Source organism: Leguminivora glycinivorella, chromosome 10 (assembly GCF_023078275.1).
Source record: "Leguminivora glycinivorella isolate SPB_JAAS2020 chromosome 10, LegGlyc_1.1, whole genome shotgun sequence".
In the NCBI taxonomy this organism is placed as follows: domain Eukaryota; kingdom Metazoa; phylum Arthropoda; class Insecta; order Lepidoptera; family Tortricidae; genus Leguminivora; species Leguminivora glycinivorella.
The window spans coordinates 7287131-7303472 of NC_062980.1; the positions used below are offsets into that span (position 1 = coordinate 7287131).

The window sequence follows — 16342 nt, forward strand, 5'->3', positions numbered from 1 at the left end:
CATGACCACAAATAATATAGATTTCTAAGGCAGGTTCACACACTATTAATAAAGCTAGTTATACAATATTCAAAAAATTTACCATTACTATGTTAAAAAATAATTAACCAATTAATCTACACAAAATTGACAAAGAACCAACTGCAAATGTTATAGTTTTATTTCATGAGTAACTATCGCGGTAACCAAAGACAATATATAAATAATTAATTAACCACAATCATGACGAGAAAAGGTCAGGCAGATGATGAAAATAATTAGAGAGGTTTCAGAGAGCCAAAAGTCCAAGAAAATGTGAAGCCTCTTAAAGGAAAAGCTTGGATATGTTCAAAGAAAATTTAAATGTTTATGTTTTCCTTTGTCACAGCATCAAACATATTTAGTAACACAATATTTTATAGCCGCCTGACATAGTTCAAAAGTCTTTATTTTTCCAGTTGTTGCAACAGGAAACAGGATATTGAAATCCGCGGCGACAAAGCGTAGACTCGGAGCCAATATGAAAAGGCGGGAATCGTTAACTGGTTACTGTCATAACTTAAAACTGGGTCACCGCGCTGCCTTTGTCCAAAGCGATCCAATTTAAATTGCTTGAGCATTCACAGGTCGCTGGTCTATTATCAATAATTCACAGTCTAAATTAAAAGTGTATTGGGTTAGCATTCGAATCGCAGTACGATACGATAGTACTATTTATTATACTGTGGTTTAGACTCCTAGTTTGCAGTTGATGTAGGTAAATATTTAACCTAAAATATTTTGGTTTCAGGTGCTTATAAGTGTGGCAGGAGGGTGGGTGGCGATGGCGGCGCTGCTGGCGCCCATGGCCGTGGCGAAGCCGCCGCTCGTGTACAACGCCGGCATCGGCAGCTGCGCGCCTGACTGCGGCGCCGGCCCCGCCGCGCTCGCGTTCTGCCTCGTATACGCTTTATTAACTTTAGTACTGCCAGTTCTTCTAGTCGTCCTCTGCAGTTTGAAAATTCTTCGTATAGCGCGGTACCATCGACACAGAATCGCGGCCGCCATCTACGAAGTTACACTCTCTGCACAGGTTACCGTCACACACCAACGAAACCCTTTTTCTCCACCGCCGCCGCCCCGACGCCGAGCTCTGTCCGCGGTGCTCCAACCTCTCGGCTCTTTAGCGATACTCTACTTTCCTTACTACTGTGTATTGATATGGCCCGCTGTTACCATTCCACCGCAGCCGGTGGCGGCCATATCGGCGGCCCTGCTCGCGGCCGCTCCGCCTGTCAACAGTATTTTATACGGTATCCGAAGTCGACCGCTTCGAGATTCCCTACGAAACTATAGACGGAAAAGAATGACGAAAAGCGAGGTGACACAGGAGATCCAGGCGAGGACTCCGAGTGCTTGCGGTTCTCGGCGGCCTTCGTTGTCAGCGGGCTCGGGTTCTATTCGACCGCCGACGACGAGACGGCTTTCGGACGCGGCAGCGATGGGCGCGCGAGGATCGGAGAGGCCGGCCCAGCGAGCAGCGTCGTGCAACATGTTGCAGGATCAGGCAAACGAAGAGTTGGCGCGGCCGCGGGCATCGGCTATTCCTATAATCCGCGCACCGCCTCACGTGGTGCTCGGTCGAGCTCTCGGGTTGGAGGAGAATGCGGCTCGGGACCGCCGCCGCCGCAGGTCTCCACGCATCACGGTGACGCGAGCGATGTCGGACGAGAGCGAGTCGCCGACGCGCCGGCCGCTGTGCAGGCAGCAGTCGCGCTCCAGCGGCGCGCTGCTGAGCCAGGTGTACTCGCCCGCCGTGTCGGAGCACATGAGCCTGGACCAGCCGGCCGACGAGCAGCTGCTCCTCTCGTGGCCCCAACACCAACCTCACGTAAACACACACGACGCTTTATAAATGGGTATTAAATTAGAATAGATAGATGTGCGTATAAAGACAATAACTGTGTGTGCGGTTCGAAAATGAGTCAGCTTCGGTGTTTAAAGATATTATTTTTAGTCGCTTTGTACCGGACTCTTCTCGACCCTCCTGACCAAACTGTGACCAAATATAAAGTTTCCTATGACTATTTATTAGGAGTATTGTAGTCGTAATAATTTCTTCTACAGGGTTCCTCCATATCGTTAGCTTTACTACTGAAGTATTACTTTAGTGCGTATTTCTAAAGATTTTATTTTTGAAATATTCCATAGGTTTAGAAAGAGTTTAATGAGATGATTGATATTTATTTTTTTGTCTATTTTGTGACGAAGTCGATGATATTTTTAAGACAAAGTTAGGTACTTACTCAGGTGATCGTGTACGTGTAGTAGCGTGTAGGCCGCTCCAGCTGCTTGCTGCGCCGTCCAGTTAGCTAGTTCTCAGTATCGATTGATACGATATCCAGTCGAGTTTCGAAGGAAGATGCATTGAAAGTTCATAGAATTTCACAATAGTGATGCATCTCGATCGCACGGGGAATCGGGTCAGAGCCTTCGCGACGTACTTATACCTAAGTTGATTTAGTGTTAGACACTCGCTTTACCTCACGTAAGGGTACTCTGTCACTTCGCCCAAGGCTTTAAATAGATTCTGTTTCGCAATCTTGTCGGAAACTATGTATTTTAGAGTAAATTGAAAAATTCAATTCACTTCAAAGACTTTATTTTGTTAAATATTTTGAAAAGGAGGACGGTGATAAAATCTCAGTCTCAATATTGTTATTTTGCGATAGAATATGTTCTTTATCTGTAACGTAGAAATGTATGTCAGTGAAAGATTTAAATATCGTTATGTAATGATAAATGTTTGGTAGATATAAAATATCATTTGTTATTCTAGTCAGAAAGCTGTTGTTTTACGATATCTGTGTTAATTTATAATGTAAGTTAAAATATAAGGTGAAGAATTAAACGCAAAATTATATGTTTCTTTTTTCTTTTGCCTTGCTTGCCATCGATTTCCAGAAAACTTTATGTCACAGCCCCATACATAGCAGTGGCGGCTTTTGAAAATTTTTGATAGGCAACAATGAGCAAAAAGACACCTACCTTAACATTAGGCCTAAAATTGATTACCTACTAGTAAATAGTAGGTACTCAATTTTAGGCAAGCCGGTAGGAATCGGCTTATATGGACCAGCGCTGCTGATTACATAGTTCAATTCCTTATAGTTCTTTTGCTGAAACCACAACCTAAATAATTTACTGAAACCTTCAACAAATTAGGATACTGATAAAATTCTACTCTACCTGTATAACAACGTCTTAAGGTGCTGTTGCACGGGCAACACAATTGCCAGCAATTCGCATACAATTGCCGCGTTTGTTCAATACGCACCAACTAACTATGGAGCAAACGCGGCAATTGTGTTGCCCGTGTAAGTGCGTTTTCACATTATCCGATCCGATATTGGTCCGACATCCGAAATCAGATCGGATAATGTGAAAACGCACTTTTTTTTCCATTGAAATCCTTCTGACATCCCATATCGGATCGGAAAATGTGAAAACGGAACAGCACAGTTACGGTAGCAGCGTTTTGCACATTAGCCGATCAGATATCGGATGTAGGAAGAATCATCATCATTGTCCTTGCGTTATCCCGGCATTTGTCACCAGGCCAGCCTGGGGTTCGGTGTGACAACTAATCCCAAGATTTGGCATAGGCACTAGTTTATACGAAAGCGACTGCCATCTGACCTTCCAAACCAGGAAGGATATCAAAGTCAAATATCAAAGATGGCGTCTCATATATAATTGGTCCTATTAATAACAGGCCTTTGCATCTATAACAGATGATTCAAGCAGCATCCTTGCGACACTTACGTTCGTGGCTGTACAGCCCAATTCGAGAGAGGATCCCTCGTCCGCACACACGGCAGGCGTATGCTCCCCCAGATGGGCGGGGTTTGGAGGCTTGCTTGTGACGCCTCATGCGTTTATCTTTCAAGGAGGAGAACCAGGCACTGCATGGTGTGCTTGTTGGTCCTATTATATAGGATATATTATGGAAACCGCACGGCATCGGACGCGCCCCTGAGAATGATACTTACTAACAATTTTATTACGGTGAGTATCAACAGATAAAAGTTTAAGCAAGTATTAGTAGTTTATTATCCTTAGGGCCGGTTGCATCAAATATCAAATTTCAAATATCAAATTTTTATTGCATATCACGTTACATAATATTAGGTGGAACTTACAAAAGGTGGGTTTACATGTGACACCCTGCAAGGGCACAGCCACAGATGTCATATATACCATAGATCAAGCAAACGTATCTACTTAGCGTGTCAAATGAACTCAGTGAAATCCACTGAGTTGTCCGTCTTTACTCGCAGCTTGCAGCTTTCGGGCGTCAATTTTTGTAAGTTGAAGTCAACCAAAACATAAAAAATGCCTCGTTACGTGATATTCAATTGCAACAACACAAAAATTATGAACAATCAAGAGCCTGAGACATATTTAAAATTACAGGCAAGAATCAACTTCAGTACAAAATTTGACACGCTCGGCCCCCACACAAATATATGAATTTGTTTCTTCTATCTAAATTAAGTTCTGTGGGCACAGCAATATATGCTTAAAATTAACATGCACTTCATTCTTCTAATAAATGTTTATCGTTAAAAAAATCTTAACACTCTTCAGTCTTGTTTATCAAACCGTCTGTCACCGTTAAAGCGTTCGTTAAATTTGATTGTATGGGAAGTTCCATATACGTCTGCTGCGTGACGATGATGTGTCTGTCAAATGTGGTTGATGCAACTGGCCCTTAGTGAATTGTGTCTAGGGAGCCAAGCTACACTTAACGGTTCGGATGGGCGTCTGAATTTATATAATCATCAGCTATAAAATAGTATAATAAAAGGACGACACCATAGTCTATCAGTGCTCTATAAGCTGTGTTATCAGACAGGCAAGCATGGTCGCGCGATAAATGATATAGCGCACTATTTGCGAGTGCAATAGGGACGGCCTGATATTTTATCGTTTATCGCGGGACCATCGGTGCTGCTCATTAAAGTCATGACGTCAGCGTCATGGTGAACTGTCGTGATTGTATGAGTGTGGTGCGTACATTAAATTTACTTACGTAACAGGTAACTTCGTATTCTATCGCTACCTATCTATAATTTTTTCAACAGTGTTTCTCACCACGACCAATGTGACGCGTCACGGAAAATGGGATTATTAAATAATTTGTTAAGCATATGTGAGTGTGTTTAGTAAAACGTCCCACTTTGTCGGTTACCATTAAGGCGATATTTACTTGTATCTTTATATGAATAAACTGACAAAAAGGCTTTATAGCCATCGACAAAGTGGGAGGTTTTCCCGTGCACATTCACATATTTGGAAAAGAACTTGTAAGTAACTAAACTTTATTTTCCCTATTATAAGAACTTATATTAACGGCAAACAAACGGACTACGTTTCTTATAAATGCTAGTAAAATCCCTACATAATATTCAGGTAAGTATACAGTATGTAAACCAACGAAAACCATTTACTGAAGCCTGTTAATATTTAAGTTACACAGAGCAACTTTTACTATGGGACCAACACCCAAAACGCGAAATAAAAATTTACTCTCCCATAGGAAATACTTACTATAAAATAAAACTACCTATGAAACTGTCAGAAGATATTTTCGTGATTTCGGGGTTGATCCCATAGTAAAAGTTTCTCAGTATCACCTGGACATTTACGGGTTACAGTAAATGGTTTTCGTTAGTTTACATACTGTATAACTATCAACTGGGAACTTGACTGTACTTAAAATAAAATATTTTATACCATGCACTAAATAAAGTATCAGATAAATAGGTATAGGTAAAATATGGATAGAAGTTATTTTTATGGTTACTGAGTTATTAAAAAAAATATTAAGGGTCTCTCACACTAATAAATTAATTTATTATGTATGAAAATGATGAAAAATTTATTTTGCGAATTTAACTAAAAGTGATATACAGGGTGGTTCCTGCTAATGGACCTAGCTACGTATCGAATTTAACGGAAAAACACGGTGTATATAAAGTAACTGAATTGACCGTTACGTCACTCAATTCGATCGCATATTAATTCCATGTTAGCAAGACGTTGAATTTGGTTTTGACAGTTCTTAAAAAGAAGCTGATTTGACTAGACCCTTAAGAATAATTATTTAATTTTTTTAGTAACTCAATAACCATAAGAGTTAAGACGCTAGTTTCTTAGAGAAATTAATTGTATTTGATCTAAAGAACCTTCCCTTCAAGTTAACGGAATTCAACAAAAACAGGGTGTATTTGTACCCGACTTATTAAATAGAAATTGGATTAAAAAATAACTTCTATCCATGTTTTTTTTTATAATTATCTGATGCTTTATTTCGTGCATGGTATAAATTATTTTATTTTAACTACAGTCAAGTAATCAAGTTCCCTATTTGTAATTTTTTGGGGCAGTGTCAACATTTGTCGGTTTACCAAATTATAAACCAAGCCGACCTGTCACTGAGCGGTCTCTCTTTAACCTACGTCAATTTAGGAGCACAACTGAGTCAATAAATATGTATCGTAAACTAGAAATGTATATAGTACATTACGATACTAGTGCGGAAAGAGGAAATAAGAAACGAGTGACGATAAATTGTGTTTCAAAGTATTTTAAATCGACATGAGTTACGAATTCCCTCTCCGCGTGTGTATCAACGTACGTCTTTCAGTACACTTTTTTTTAGTCGTATGGCATTTGGAAGTAGGTAAGTACACTATATGGACCTTTGAAATTTTTCATTGTTGCATGTCTATTTGACAACTATTCACAAGTGTTGGCGTAGACACAATTACCTAAAGTTTTAAATAAGTTGCATACACCTATACAATTATACATATGTTTTCATTTGATTGCACCAAATACCTCCTTTTACAGAAAGAAATTACCTAGGACAACTCACTACATAATATATTACTGAAACACTTCCTGATTGCCCCTCACTTCCTGTAGCACAAAATATGATCCTTTCGACTTTAATCAATGAACACTTACCCTAGGAGATCACACACTTACTCGTAGAGCTTACCCATTTCGCCCAAGCCCACTCAATGAGTGAGGTAAACGTCTCAATTTCGAATCGTTAGTGGTCTATAAGTGTAAGGACTGAGTGGACGCTCGGAGCGGAGCGTTCGGCAATTAGCGGTATCTCAAAATCTAAAACATTTGAAAATGGAACAGTCAGAACTTAAGGTATATGTTTGCATTAAAACTTTATTTGGGATACCGCTGATTGCCTTATGAGCAATGATCGGAACTATAGGAGCAAAACTTTAACAAAACCTTAGAGCTGACATGAATTTAAAATAACACCAAGATTATTATTTTCAGATCAATGTTAAATTTGATTCTATACCTGAATCCAAGATTTCTAATACATTACTACAAGGATATTACTAATTTCATGGCTGTAAGTACTCTAAAATGTCCACTTAGCAAATTTTGTTAAAGTTTTGCTCCCATAGTTCCGATCACTGCTTATGAGGGCAGTACGCCTGCCCATGTATACCACGCCCCGCTATCTCACGATCTATATATGAGCATGTCCTTCCAGTGTATGCCCAAACACGGGTACCTACAGTCCTACACTACGTACACCTGCCAGAGTTGTGGTCGTGTTTGTCGCTCCCGTATTGGCTTACACAGCCATGAAAAATGTTGTCGCCCCACGTGACACTGCTTGTATAGTCTGTTATAGACTCGAAGGCCAATGACGATGATGATATGAGCATGCACTGAGGCCGTGGGAGGGTATGGACCGATCTTAGCTTTAGTTAGGTAATTTTTTGCTCCTGCCTCGCCCTCTGGCGTTGCAGCGTGTTCAGATCATAAGCAAAAGAGCCAAAAAAGAATGGCTCAGCTTATAAGCTCATTCTCACAAAAAAAATTACACTTATTTTCTTTTGGAGCGAGCACTATTAGATCAGTGTAAATGTGGCTCGGTCTGTCAGTCTGTGGCATCGTGGCTCCTGAACGAATGAACCTGAGTTAGTCGGGAGTGTTCTTAGCCATGGTTCATGAAAATCGGTCCACAATGTCGGGGGTTTTTTCAAAATTTTAATATTTTGGTTAGGTTATAGATATTGAAATCTCAATAACTTATGGACCTTATGGTAGCGGCTCTGTTTCTTCACGATATGATAGGAGATAAATAGGAAACCAATGTACATTGGATCTTAGGAACATCCGTAGGCGAAGACAATAAAGGGTCTGAGTACGATCGCTGAGTCCACAAATGGGGCCCAGATGAAATCTCACCCTAATAGAGGCTCCTATTAAAGGAAACTGTGGGACTCAGGTACCCACGGGAAACATCGTTTTAATGAAACCTCTGCCCACATACCATTATAAAGTTGTATCAGGGCATTTTCAGAATTTGGGGGGGGGGCCCCCTAGGAAGTTGTTAACAAAAATTAACTCACTGTCAGTAACAACAAGTTGTATTACAAGTGTGTTTCCATGACAACTCATACGATTTGACAGTTCGCGCACTTGTAATACAAGGCTTGTTCCTTTCGAGAAATGTATTGACATGTAACTTTCGTTATGAAGAAATAAATTGAAATTGAAATTGGTGTTTCCTTATTTTATAAATAAATTGCAGTCTACAAATCAACAAAAAACATAAGTAATTAATATAAAAAGTAAGAAAGACACTAGGTCCATAGGTACTAACCATTCACGATTATTACTGGCGCGTACAAAATGTCCAAAAATAAACTTATCGACGTCGATATCCATTCAATCCATTGTGGCTACGTCATTCTCGCTCTAAAACCCCGTTCGGACCTGCGGAGCTCGGTGCGCCATACCCTGCGGCACGCAACGCGCCTCCGTCCAAACGCGCGAGTCGTCGTGCGTCTCGCTGCCTCGTGCGTCGCGCCGGCGCCAATGTGCCGTACAGTGCGTTTTTTCTATACAAAATCAAGATTCTACATATAAAGTTAAAAAACACATCAACGGACCTCTCTGCGAGATGCGGAGCAGTGTGTGAAGGGCCGAAGGTCTGGCGGCTCTGTGCTCTTCCACGTCCGCGGCACTCCACTTCCACGTAGGCCACTCATTTCTGGAGATATTATATATTAAGGGAACTACTCAATACTTATCAATTCATTTGTCACGTACGTTTGAAAAATAACAACTGCTTCTTTGATGTTGATAATGTCATTATATTCAGTCAAAAGATTTATTTATTTACATGTATAGTATACATATTTACAATGAGAAATTAAGACTAAACTTGAAAGCTAGTTTCAGTAATAGTTTTACGGCTAACACTGACTTTTTAATTATTTTTTTTTGCCAAAAACATTTTTTTGTTTAAACTCGAATATAGGTACCTTTTTTTCTTCTGTAAGCCTTAGAAACGTGTGATTAAAATTTTTCGAATCTGCTCATGTTAACGCTGTAACATGGTGTGTAGAACCCGCTGACATGCAAACGAATGATACTAGCAAGGACGATTATAAAGGACCAGCAGAGTCCATACTAAATACCGTAGCCCGTTGGCAGCCGTAAATCTATGTCACTAGATGTCACTAAGAGTGTCATTTGAATAAAAATGTAGTTTTTTTTTAAAATACGCACGCGATAGTTCAACGGCATTACAAGTGATACAGTGAAAAGTATATAGATGACGCTAGGGGCCCGTGTCATGTTTCAGTCCCTGTTTACAACGCAAGCCATCGTTCTTATTTTGAATTATGACAATCATGCAAAAGAGTACCATACTGTCAAATTTTCTATCTCTTTCATTTTGAGCGTGACGTCAATGATTAGTAATATTACTTTCAATATATTTAAAATTTAGATTTTAATGAGGCCATTTTGAACGGTGTTTATGATAGATATCATGTTGACAATCAATCTCCTGACCGTCTCGCTCATACCAATCCTATCCTATATTTGAACGAGTGCGACCGAAACAGTTGAGTATTATTGAAGATTTTTGAATGTCTAAAATCTTATTGGTAGTTGTCGAAAACCCGCTTTTTCCATAAAGTGTTGGCGCGACGTCAAGTGGGTGATAGGCGTACGAGCAAGTACGCGTTGGATGGTCGACTACTATGCGCAGCGGTTTTTACGCGTACTTACGGTGACACACAATCGAAAAAGGTCGTCGAGCCATAAGTACGCATACCAGGGTGGCTAGCCGAATGGCACAATCGCTCACGAAACGCTCACGAAACGAAGCGCTAGTAGATATCTATCTCTATCTCGCTTGCGTATTGGCGCGACAGAGCCAGCGGCGTATCGCTTTCGTTTGGCGTCGGAGAAATGCCATTCGGCTACGGGGCCTGCTCGTATCGTACGTTTATCACCCACTTCAGACTGCGTTTCGATCGGCGTTTAGCGACAATGATTATCAGCTCGGCTTCATGGCTTTACGAACCTTAGCTCGGACCATCGAATATGAAACTTATAAACTTCTTTATACACAAGGGTATAAAGAAGTTTATAACCAGGTGCTCCATGACACCATTGCACCAATCTGTCGCCAGCACCGCTACACTTCAACGGCCAAGTCACACAACATCCATACTAATATTATAAATGGGAAAGTGTGTGTGTCTGTTTGTTTGTCCATCTTTCACGGCAAAACGGAGCGACGTATTGACGTGATTTTTTAAGTGGAGATAGTTGAAGGGATGGAAAGTGACATAGGCTACTTTTTAACCGACTTCAAAAAAGGAGGAGGTTCTCAATTCGACTGAATGTTTTTTTTTTTTTTTTATTTTTTTTTTTATTTTTTTTTTGTATGTATGTTACTCGATATCTCCGAGAATCGTGGACCGATTTTCAAAATTTTTTTTTGATCGAACCGGTATAACCCCGAGATGGTCCCATTGGCACCAAGTCAGGGTCTGATGATGGGATCCTGGAGAAATCGAGGGAACTCTTCAAATGTTATAGGCACATGTAATGTTTTTAGTCTATTTTTCAAAGGTACACCAGTATTTACGTCTGATGGTAATAATTTTATGTGGCTGAGCTGATGATGGAAGGTCAACTCCTCAATGGTTAGGAGTTTAAGGATAATTCTTTCACTACTGTACATGTATTCGGACTGATACATAAAATATCACTAGGAACCACTAAAAATCAACTGAGCTGATGATGGAAGGTCAACTCCTCAATGGTTAGGAGTTAAAGGATAATTCTTTCACTACTGTACATGTATTCGGACTGATACATATAATATCACTAGGAACCACTAAAAATCAACAAATAAATAAACTTTTTAACAAAAAATAAAACCGCCTTCAAAAATAAGCGCGTTACAAAACACGGAGAAACTAAAAAGCCAAAAATAATAAACCTTTCAATTCAGATTTCTTATCGTATTGCAATAAGCTAAACATCCAAATTATAAACAAATCAATTATTTTTGGAGTCGGTACCAGCCTGTGCATGGTTGGGTGGGGCAAACAGGCAATAGCAAGGCGACGAACAGGTCTGGTACCGACTACAAAAATAATTGATTTGTTTATAATTTGGATGTTTAGCTTATTGCAATACGATAAGAAATCTGAATTGAAAGGTTTATTATTTTTGGCTTTTTAGTTTCTCCGTGTTTTGTAACGCGCTTATTTTTGAAGGCGGTTTTATTTTTTGTCTCTTTTTATATCCCCCCACTTCCTTAGAATGGAGGATGGAAGTTTGTGGAGAGATTTTCGAATTTAACGCGAGCGAAGCCGCGGGCAAAGGCTAGTTAACTATAATAATAAAGAAATCGCAGTAAGGAACTTTATGTAGCTTCATTACTTTTTAGGGATAAACAAGCAGCTCCATGGAGACGGCTATTTTTTATAGAATGTTTTTGGTGGGATATACATACTCGTAGGCATAGGTATATAACACTAACAAGGTATCTATTGTCTTAGTCCGTTTTCACATTATCCGATCCGATATCGGATGTCGGAAGGATTTAAATGGAAAAAATCCAATATAGCGCCTGTAATGTATGGGGTATCAGTCTTAGGTACATCCGATATCGGATCGGATAATGTGAAAACGCATTTAGTCTCATTAATTATTACTTATGTCAGAGTTTCACTAATTATTTCCTTTTATTCATTTATTATCTCAGTTTAGGTTTATACGAGTACCAAACGAGTAGTATACGAGTAGAAAATATATTACCAAAACAATACAAACTATCATTAATTTATTATAAAAACGTAATCCAAAGTGCCACACCTGGCGGCCTAACTATCCGCGTTGTGTCCAAGACGAAGCCTGACCGACGAAGCTAGCAAGTCTCTCTACATGTTAGCTGAAATACTGTCAAACCATTCACTGTGATTACTCAGATTATTATAAGCAAAATGATCTTCGAATGAACTTTCTGGACAATTGAGATGCATGGGCGCAGTCGAAACCAGCTCGCCCCTTCAGCCGTGTCCCGTTGAAAATCGGAAAGATTCTTTTCCTTAGCACATTTAATGTTTACAAATTGGATTCGCCTTCTGTCACCTAAACTGGTAATTTTATGTATGAGGTCATTGGTCATACAATTATTAATTTATACAGTTATTAATTCTGTATCTCTACTCGCATTGCTGCTGCGATTCTAAAATATTTAATATCCATATATTATGAATATTCAATAAATCATACAATGACATTTGTGATGTGACATGGATGTCAGATGTTACATCTGTTGGCACAATGATTGCGTTTTGTTGAACGTATTTGAGCTCAACATATAGGTTTATTATCACTAAGTATATTATATTAATGAACAACGAAACGGATGTGACATTTTCCTAGTCCACCAACGTCATCTAGTCATTTTATTTGGCAATAATTAGACAACATGCGAACAAACTTAGCCAGTGAAGCAATCACAACTACGTCGAGGCCGACCAAAAAATATAATTTGTAAAAATTGTGTTTTGAGCCAATATTTTGATATTAAAATAAAGTTTTTTGATAGTTACTCATAGTATAATATAAAAACAAGTAAAAATATGTGTGAAAATATGTTTTTTTCCACTCCCGGGTTACGAAACAACGCCATCTAGTTTTAAAGCAAAAACTAAGCTTTTTTCAGGGGTACGCTTTTTTGTATGGGCTATATCAGTCTAGTATTAAATGGTCCTTGATACTAGCATGTTTCTTATGATTATGTAAAAATTGTGTACTTAGTATATATATATACTTTAAATTAATTATGTAGGTATATTTGCACAATTGTAAGATAGTAGTATAGCAATAGACAATGACATGTTATTATATTAACTCAGCTTTAGTCTTAGTAGCTTACAATGCCCTTTTGAAGCAAAGCATCTAAAGCTAATATGGACGTTCAAATAGGTATTTCGTTTTTATGGAAACATTTTACTTTATAACTTCACAATAGTTACTTGTTTTACTATGACCCGAGCACCCGAAATATGCCATTATTGAACCGAGTAACGAGTGGTTCGAAATGTGCAATCGTGAACTTTGCGAAAGTTTAATTCAAAGGTACGTAGGTTAAACAAATTTTGCCGCCGAGTGAAACACATTTTTTTTACCACTAGGTATAACTTGAGGAAAATATAAACTGTAAAACATCAAAGTAGTAAATCAAATCAATCGATTTATTTCTTATTCGTGATTTTAGGCTCTTGTTGATAAAATCCAACTTTCTCATCCGTTTTTGAAATACTTATCCTGAAAGCCTAGCTTTACCAGTTGGTGGCTACCGGGCTAAATAAGCGTTGTCTGACTTAAGGATCGTACCAAGGTTCTGAGACAAAATAAAAATGCATACTTCTGTGTACATTAATTTCTGCCGAATGGCAATCGTCGACGCCAGACGCCGACACAAATGCAGTCTGGCTCTATCGCACCAATGCGCAAGAGGCTGCGTACCCTGAGGTACTTTATCCGGTATACTCTTGGGTCGACACGTTCGTTTTTCGTCACGTTCCTAAATTTGTCCGATTCTGCTTTCGTCAGCCATTCTTTATTCGTCACGATCATCGATGGTCTTTCTCAACTACGGTCAATTTCGTTGTTCATCTTTATCTTAATTCGTTTCGTTCTGTACTCGTCATAATCTTCTTTCGACATGTTCGCTGTTAAATCTATTGTAACCGATCACACAGTCCTCGGTTCAAATTATAAGATATACCTATAATAATTGCACTTAGAAACAAATGCATACCAAGATAAAACTTAAAAATTGCAAGTAAATAAAACAAAAACAATAAACAACTTACTTAAGAAATAGAATTCCAACAAATTAAAAATAGAAATTCTCGGAATTTAAACGGGCACAACCGGCACAACGGGCACTATCGGCGCAACTGGCACAGCCGGCTCAACAGGCACTATTTGCCATTTGAGAGACCACACGATAGGAAAATGGCGGAATTTCCCTCGAATTTAACGAGTCTATGTGATTTTCGGTAAAGTAAGGAAAATTTACGAAATATTCTATCGACTGAAATGTTGTTATTGTATAAATTAAAAGGATTGAATAATGGTCAAATAAATGGGAAGAAATACCTATAGTAATAACGCTAAAAGATTATTATTTTTTAATTATTATCCATTTTTTAAATTACAAACGTAAATAGAGTTAATACTAAGTTGAAAGAAGCCGATTTATATCAAATTACTTTGCAACAAATATTTATGTATGGACATTATTTTATGTTATGCTGATTCGGGAATACACGCGAGTTGGTCACCTTAGTGGTAGGCGGGGCTAAGGAATATGTGTATAAAAGGGCGCGGGCAGAGCAGAGGGATTCATTGAGTTTCGGAAGCGTGGAAGAGAACACATCGGGAGTATAAGTAGAGGAAAGCGGACTTAAGGCATCAGTATTGAGAGGTTGGAGACTGGCGAGAAGGTATCTTTGGTAAAGTAGAATTGAAGACTACAAGTAAGTGACCAAATTGTTTATTTTAAATGTGCTTATATTTGTATTTTTAGATTAGTGCTATTAACTGGAAGTGACAATTTTAATAGTGGAACTTATTCATTTCATATAAACGGGATATTCATGAATGCCATATTTATGTGGTGATTACTTAAAGTTGTTCAATTTCAATTTATTTATTGCAACACTAACGGTCAATTTGGAATATTATTAATTAGGAGCTGAGTATTTCTAATATTAATACTACATGTAACAAAATAGATACATAAAATATTACACATATTTACTTTATGTACATACACTTTCTATTAGCTAGAATTTCTTCGGGTGATTAGAAGGATTTCCCAACTATTATCTCATCTCTAAGTAAGATGATATTGCTATTTTAATGAAAGCAGGATTAGTAACCTTATTTATTGTTCATAACATGGAAACTTTATTAGAGTTAAAGGATAACTTGTGTGAATTCATGCTAATACTAAATACTAGGGAAGCATAGGACATCCTTGGATATTAGGCCCCTGTCTCTATCTAGGAGAATTATTGAATAAAAATGAGATTTGTTCACAAAAGTTGAATTATTAACACTGGCCTCGAGATTGGCAGACTTTGGAATCATCATTCCATTCTCATAATATTACTAACATAAAACTTTTCCTGGGAGTCAAACAATTCTAGCACTGACTAGTGAAAAGCGATGTCAGGTGGTAAACCACTATACTAGGAAAGTGGGATATCACATGCATATAGAATTTATAGTTTGGAATCTCGGACAACTACCGATGGCTAAGGCCGAACCTCTTTACACACACACCATATGGCATTTGAATCTAAGGATTTGTCATTCAAAAGGCTAGTTCAATAAAGAATTTGTCTTAGTATCAAAAGAAGGTCAAATGAAAAGGCTCATTAATGGATATCAAAATAGATATTCTGTTTCCTAGATAGACCAGGAATAGGTTTAGAGCAGCTCTCATCCTGACGGTAGAGGATTAGGTTGCAGAAACATCCCAAAACATATAAAATTATACCGGGATTAAAGGGTCCTTTGTCTAATTATTTGATATCAACTACTATGGTAGTACATTTTTGAGTAGTGCAATGACACTCTTCATCAGTTTACTTTTGTTCTAAGGAACCCAATTGTTCAATGTTTGATCAAACATAAATTGAACCGGCAACCTGATTTGTGCATATGCTCGAGCGAGGTCTTTATATTTAATAGGCTACATTCCTATCTATAAGGAACTCGTGGGTCGGGAGCAACTACCCACATTTTAAATAATGTCTTGTATATATTTTTAATATATTTACTGTATTTATACACCGTGTTTCACTTAACACTAAAAACCTGAAAACCGTTTGTTCAGTATCGAGAGTAGAATCAATTGAGCTATATCTTGATGGGGGTAATATTTTTATTTAAATTAGTATGATTAGTTATTTTTTACGTGCCTATTCTATTG

At 38.4% G+C, this 16342-nt stretch overlaps 1 protein-coding gene across 1 annotated transcript in view; it reads left to right on the forward strand.

Annotated features, from left to right (window-relative positions):
- Nucleotides 1–2862, forward strand: part of LOC125230448 (beta-3 adrenergic receptor-like) — a 170315-nt gene extending 167453 nt beyond the window's left edge. The window contains exon 4 of the mRNA XM_048135585.1: nucleotides 770–2862. Within this exon, the coding sequence (XP_047991542.1) occupies nucleotides 770–1873 (1104 nt within the window). The 3' untranslated portion in view covers nucleotides 1874–2862. The remainder of the gene's footprint in view (nucleotides 1–769) is intronic.
- Nucleotides 2863–16342: the final 13480 nt, after the last annotated feature.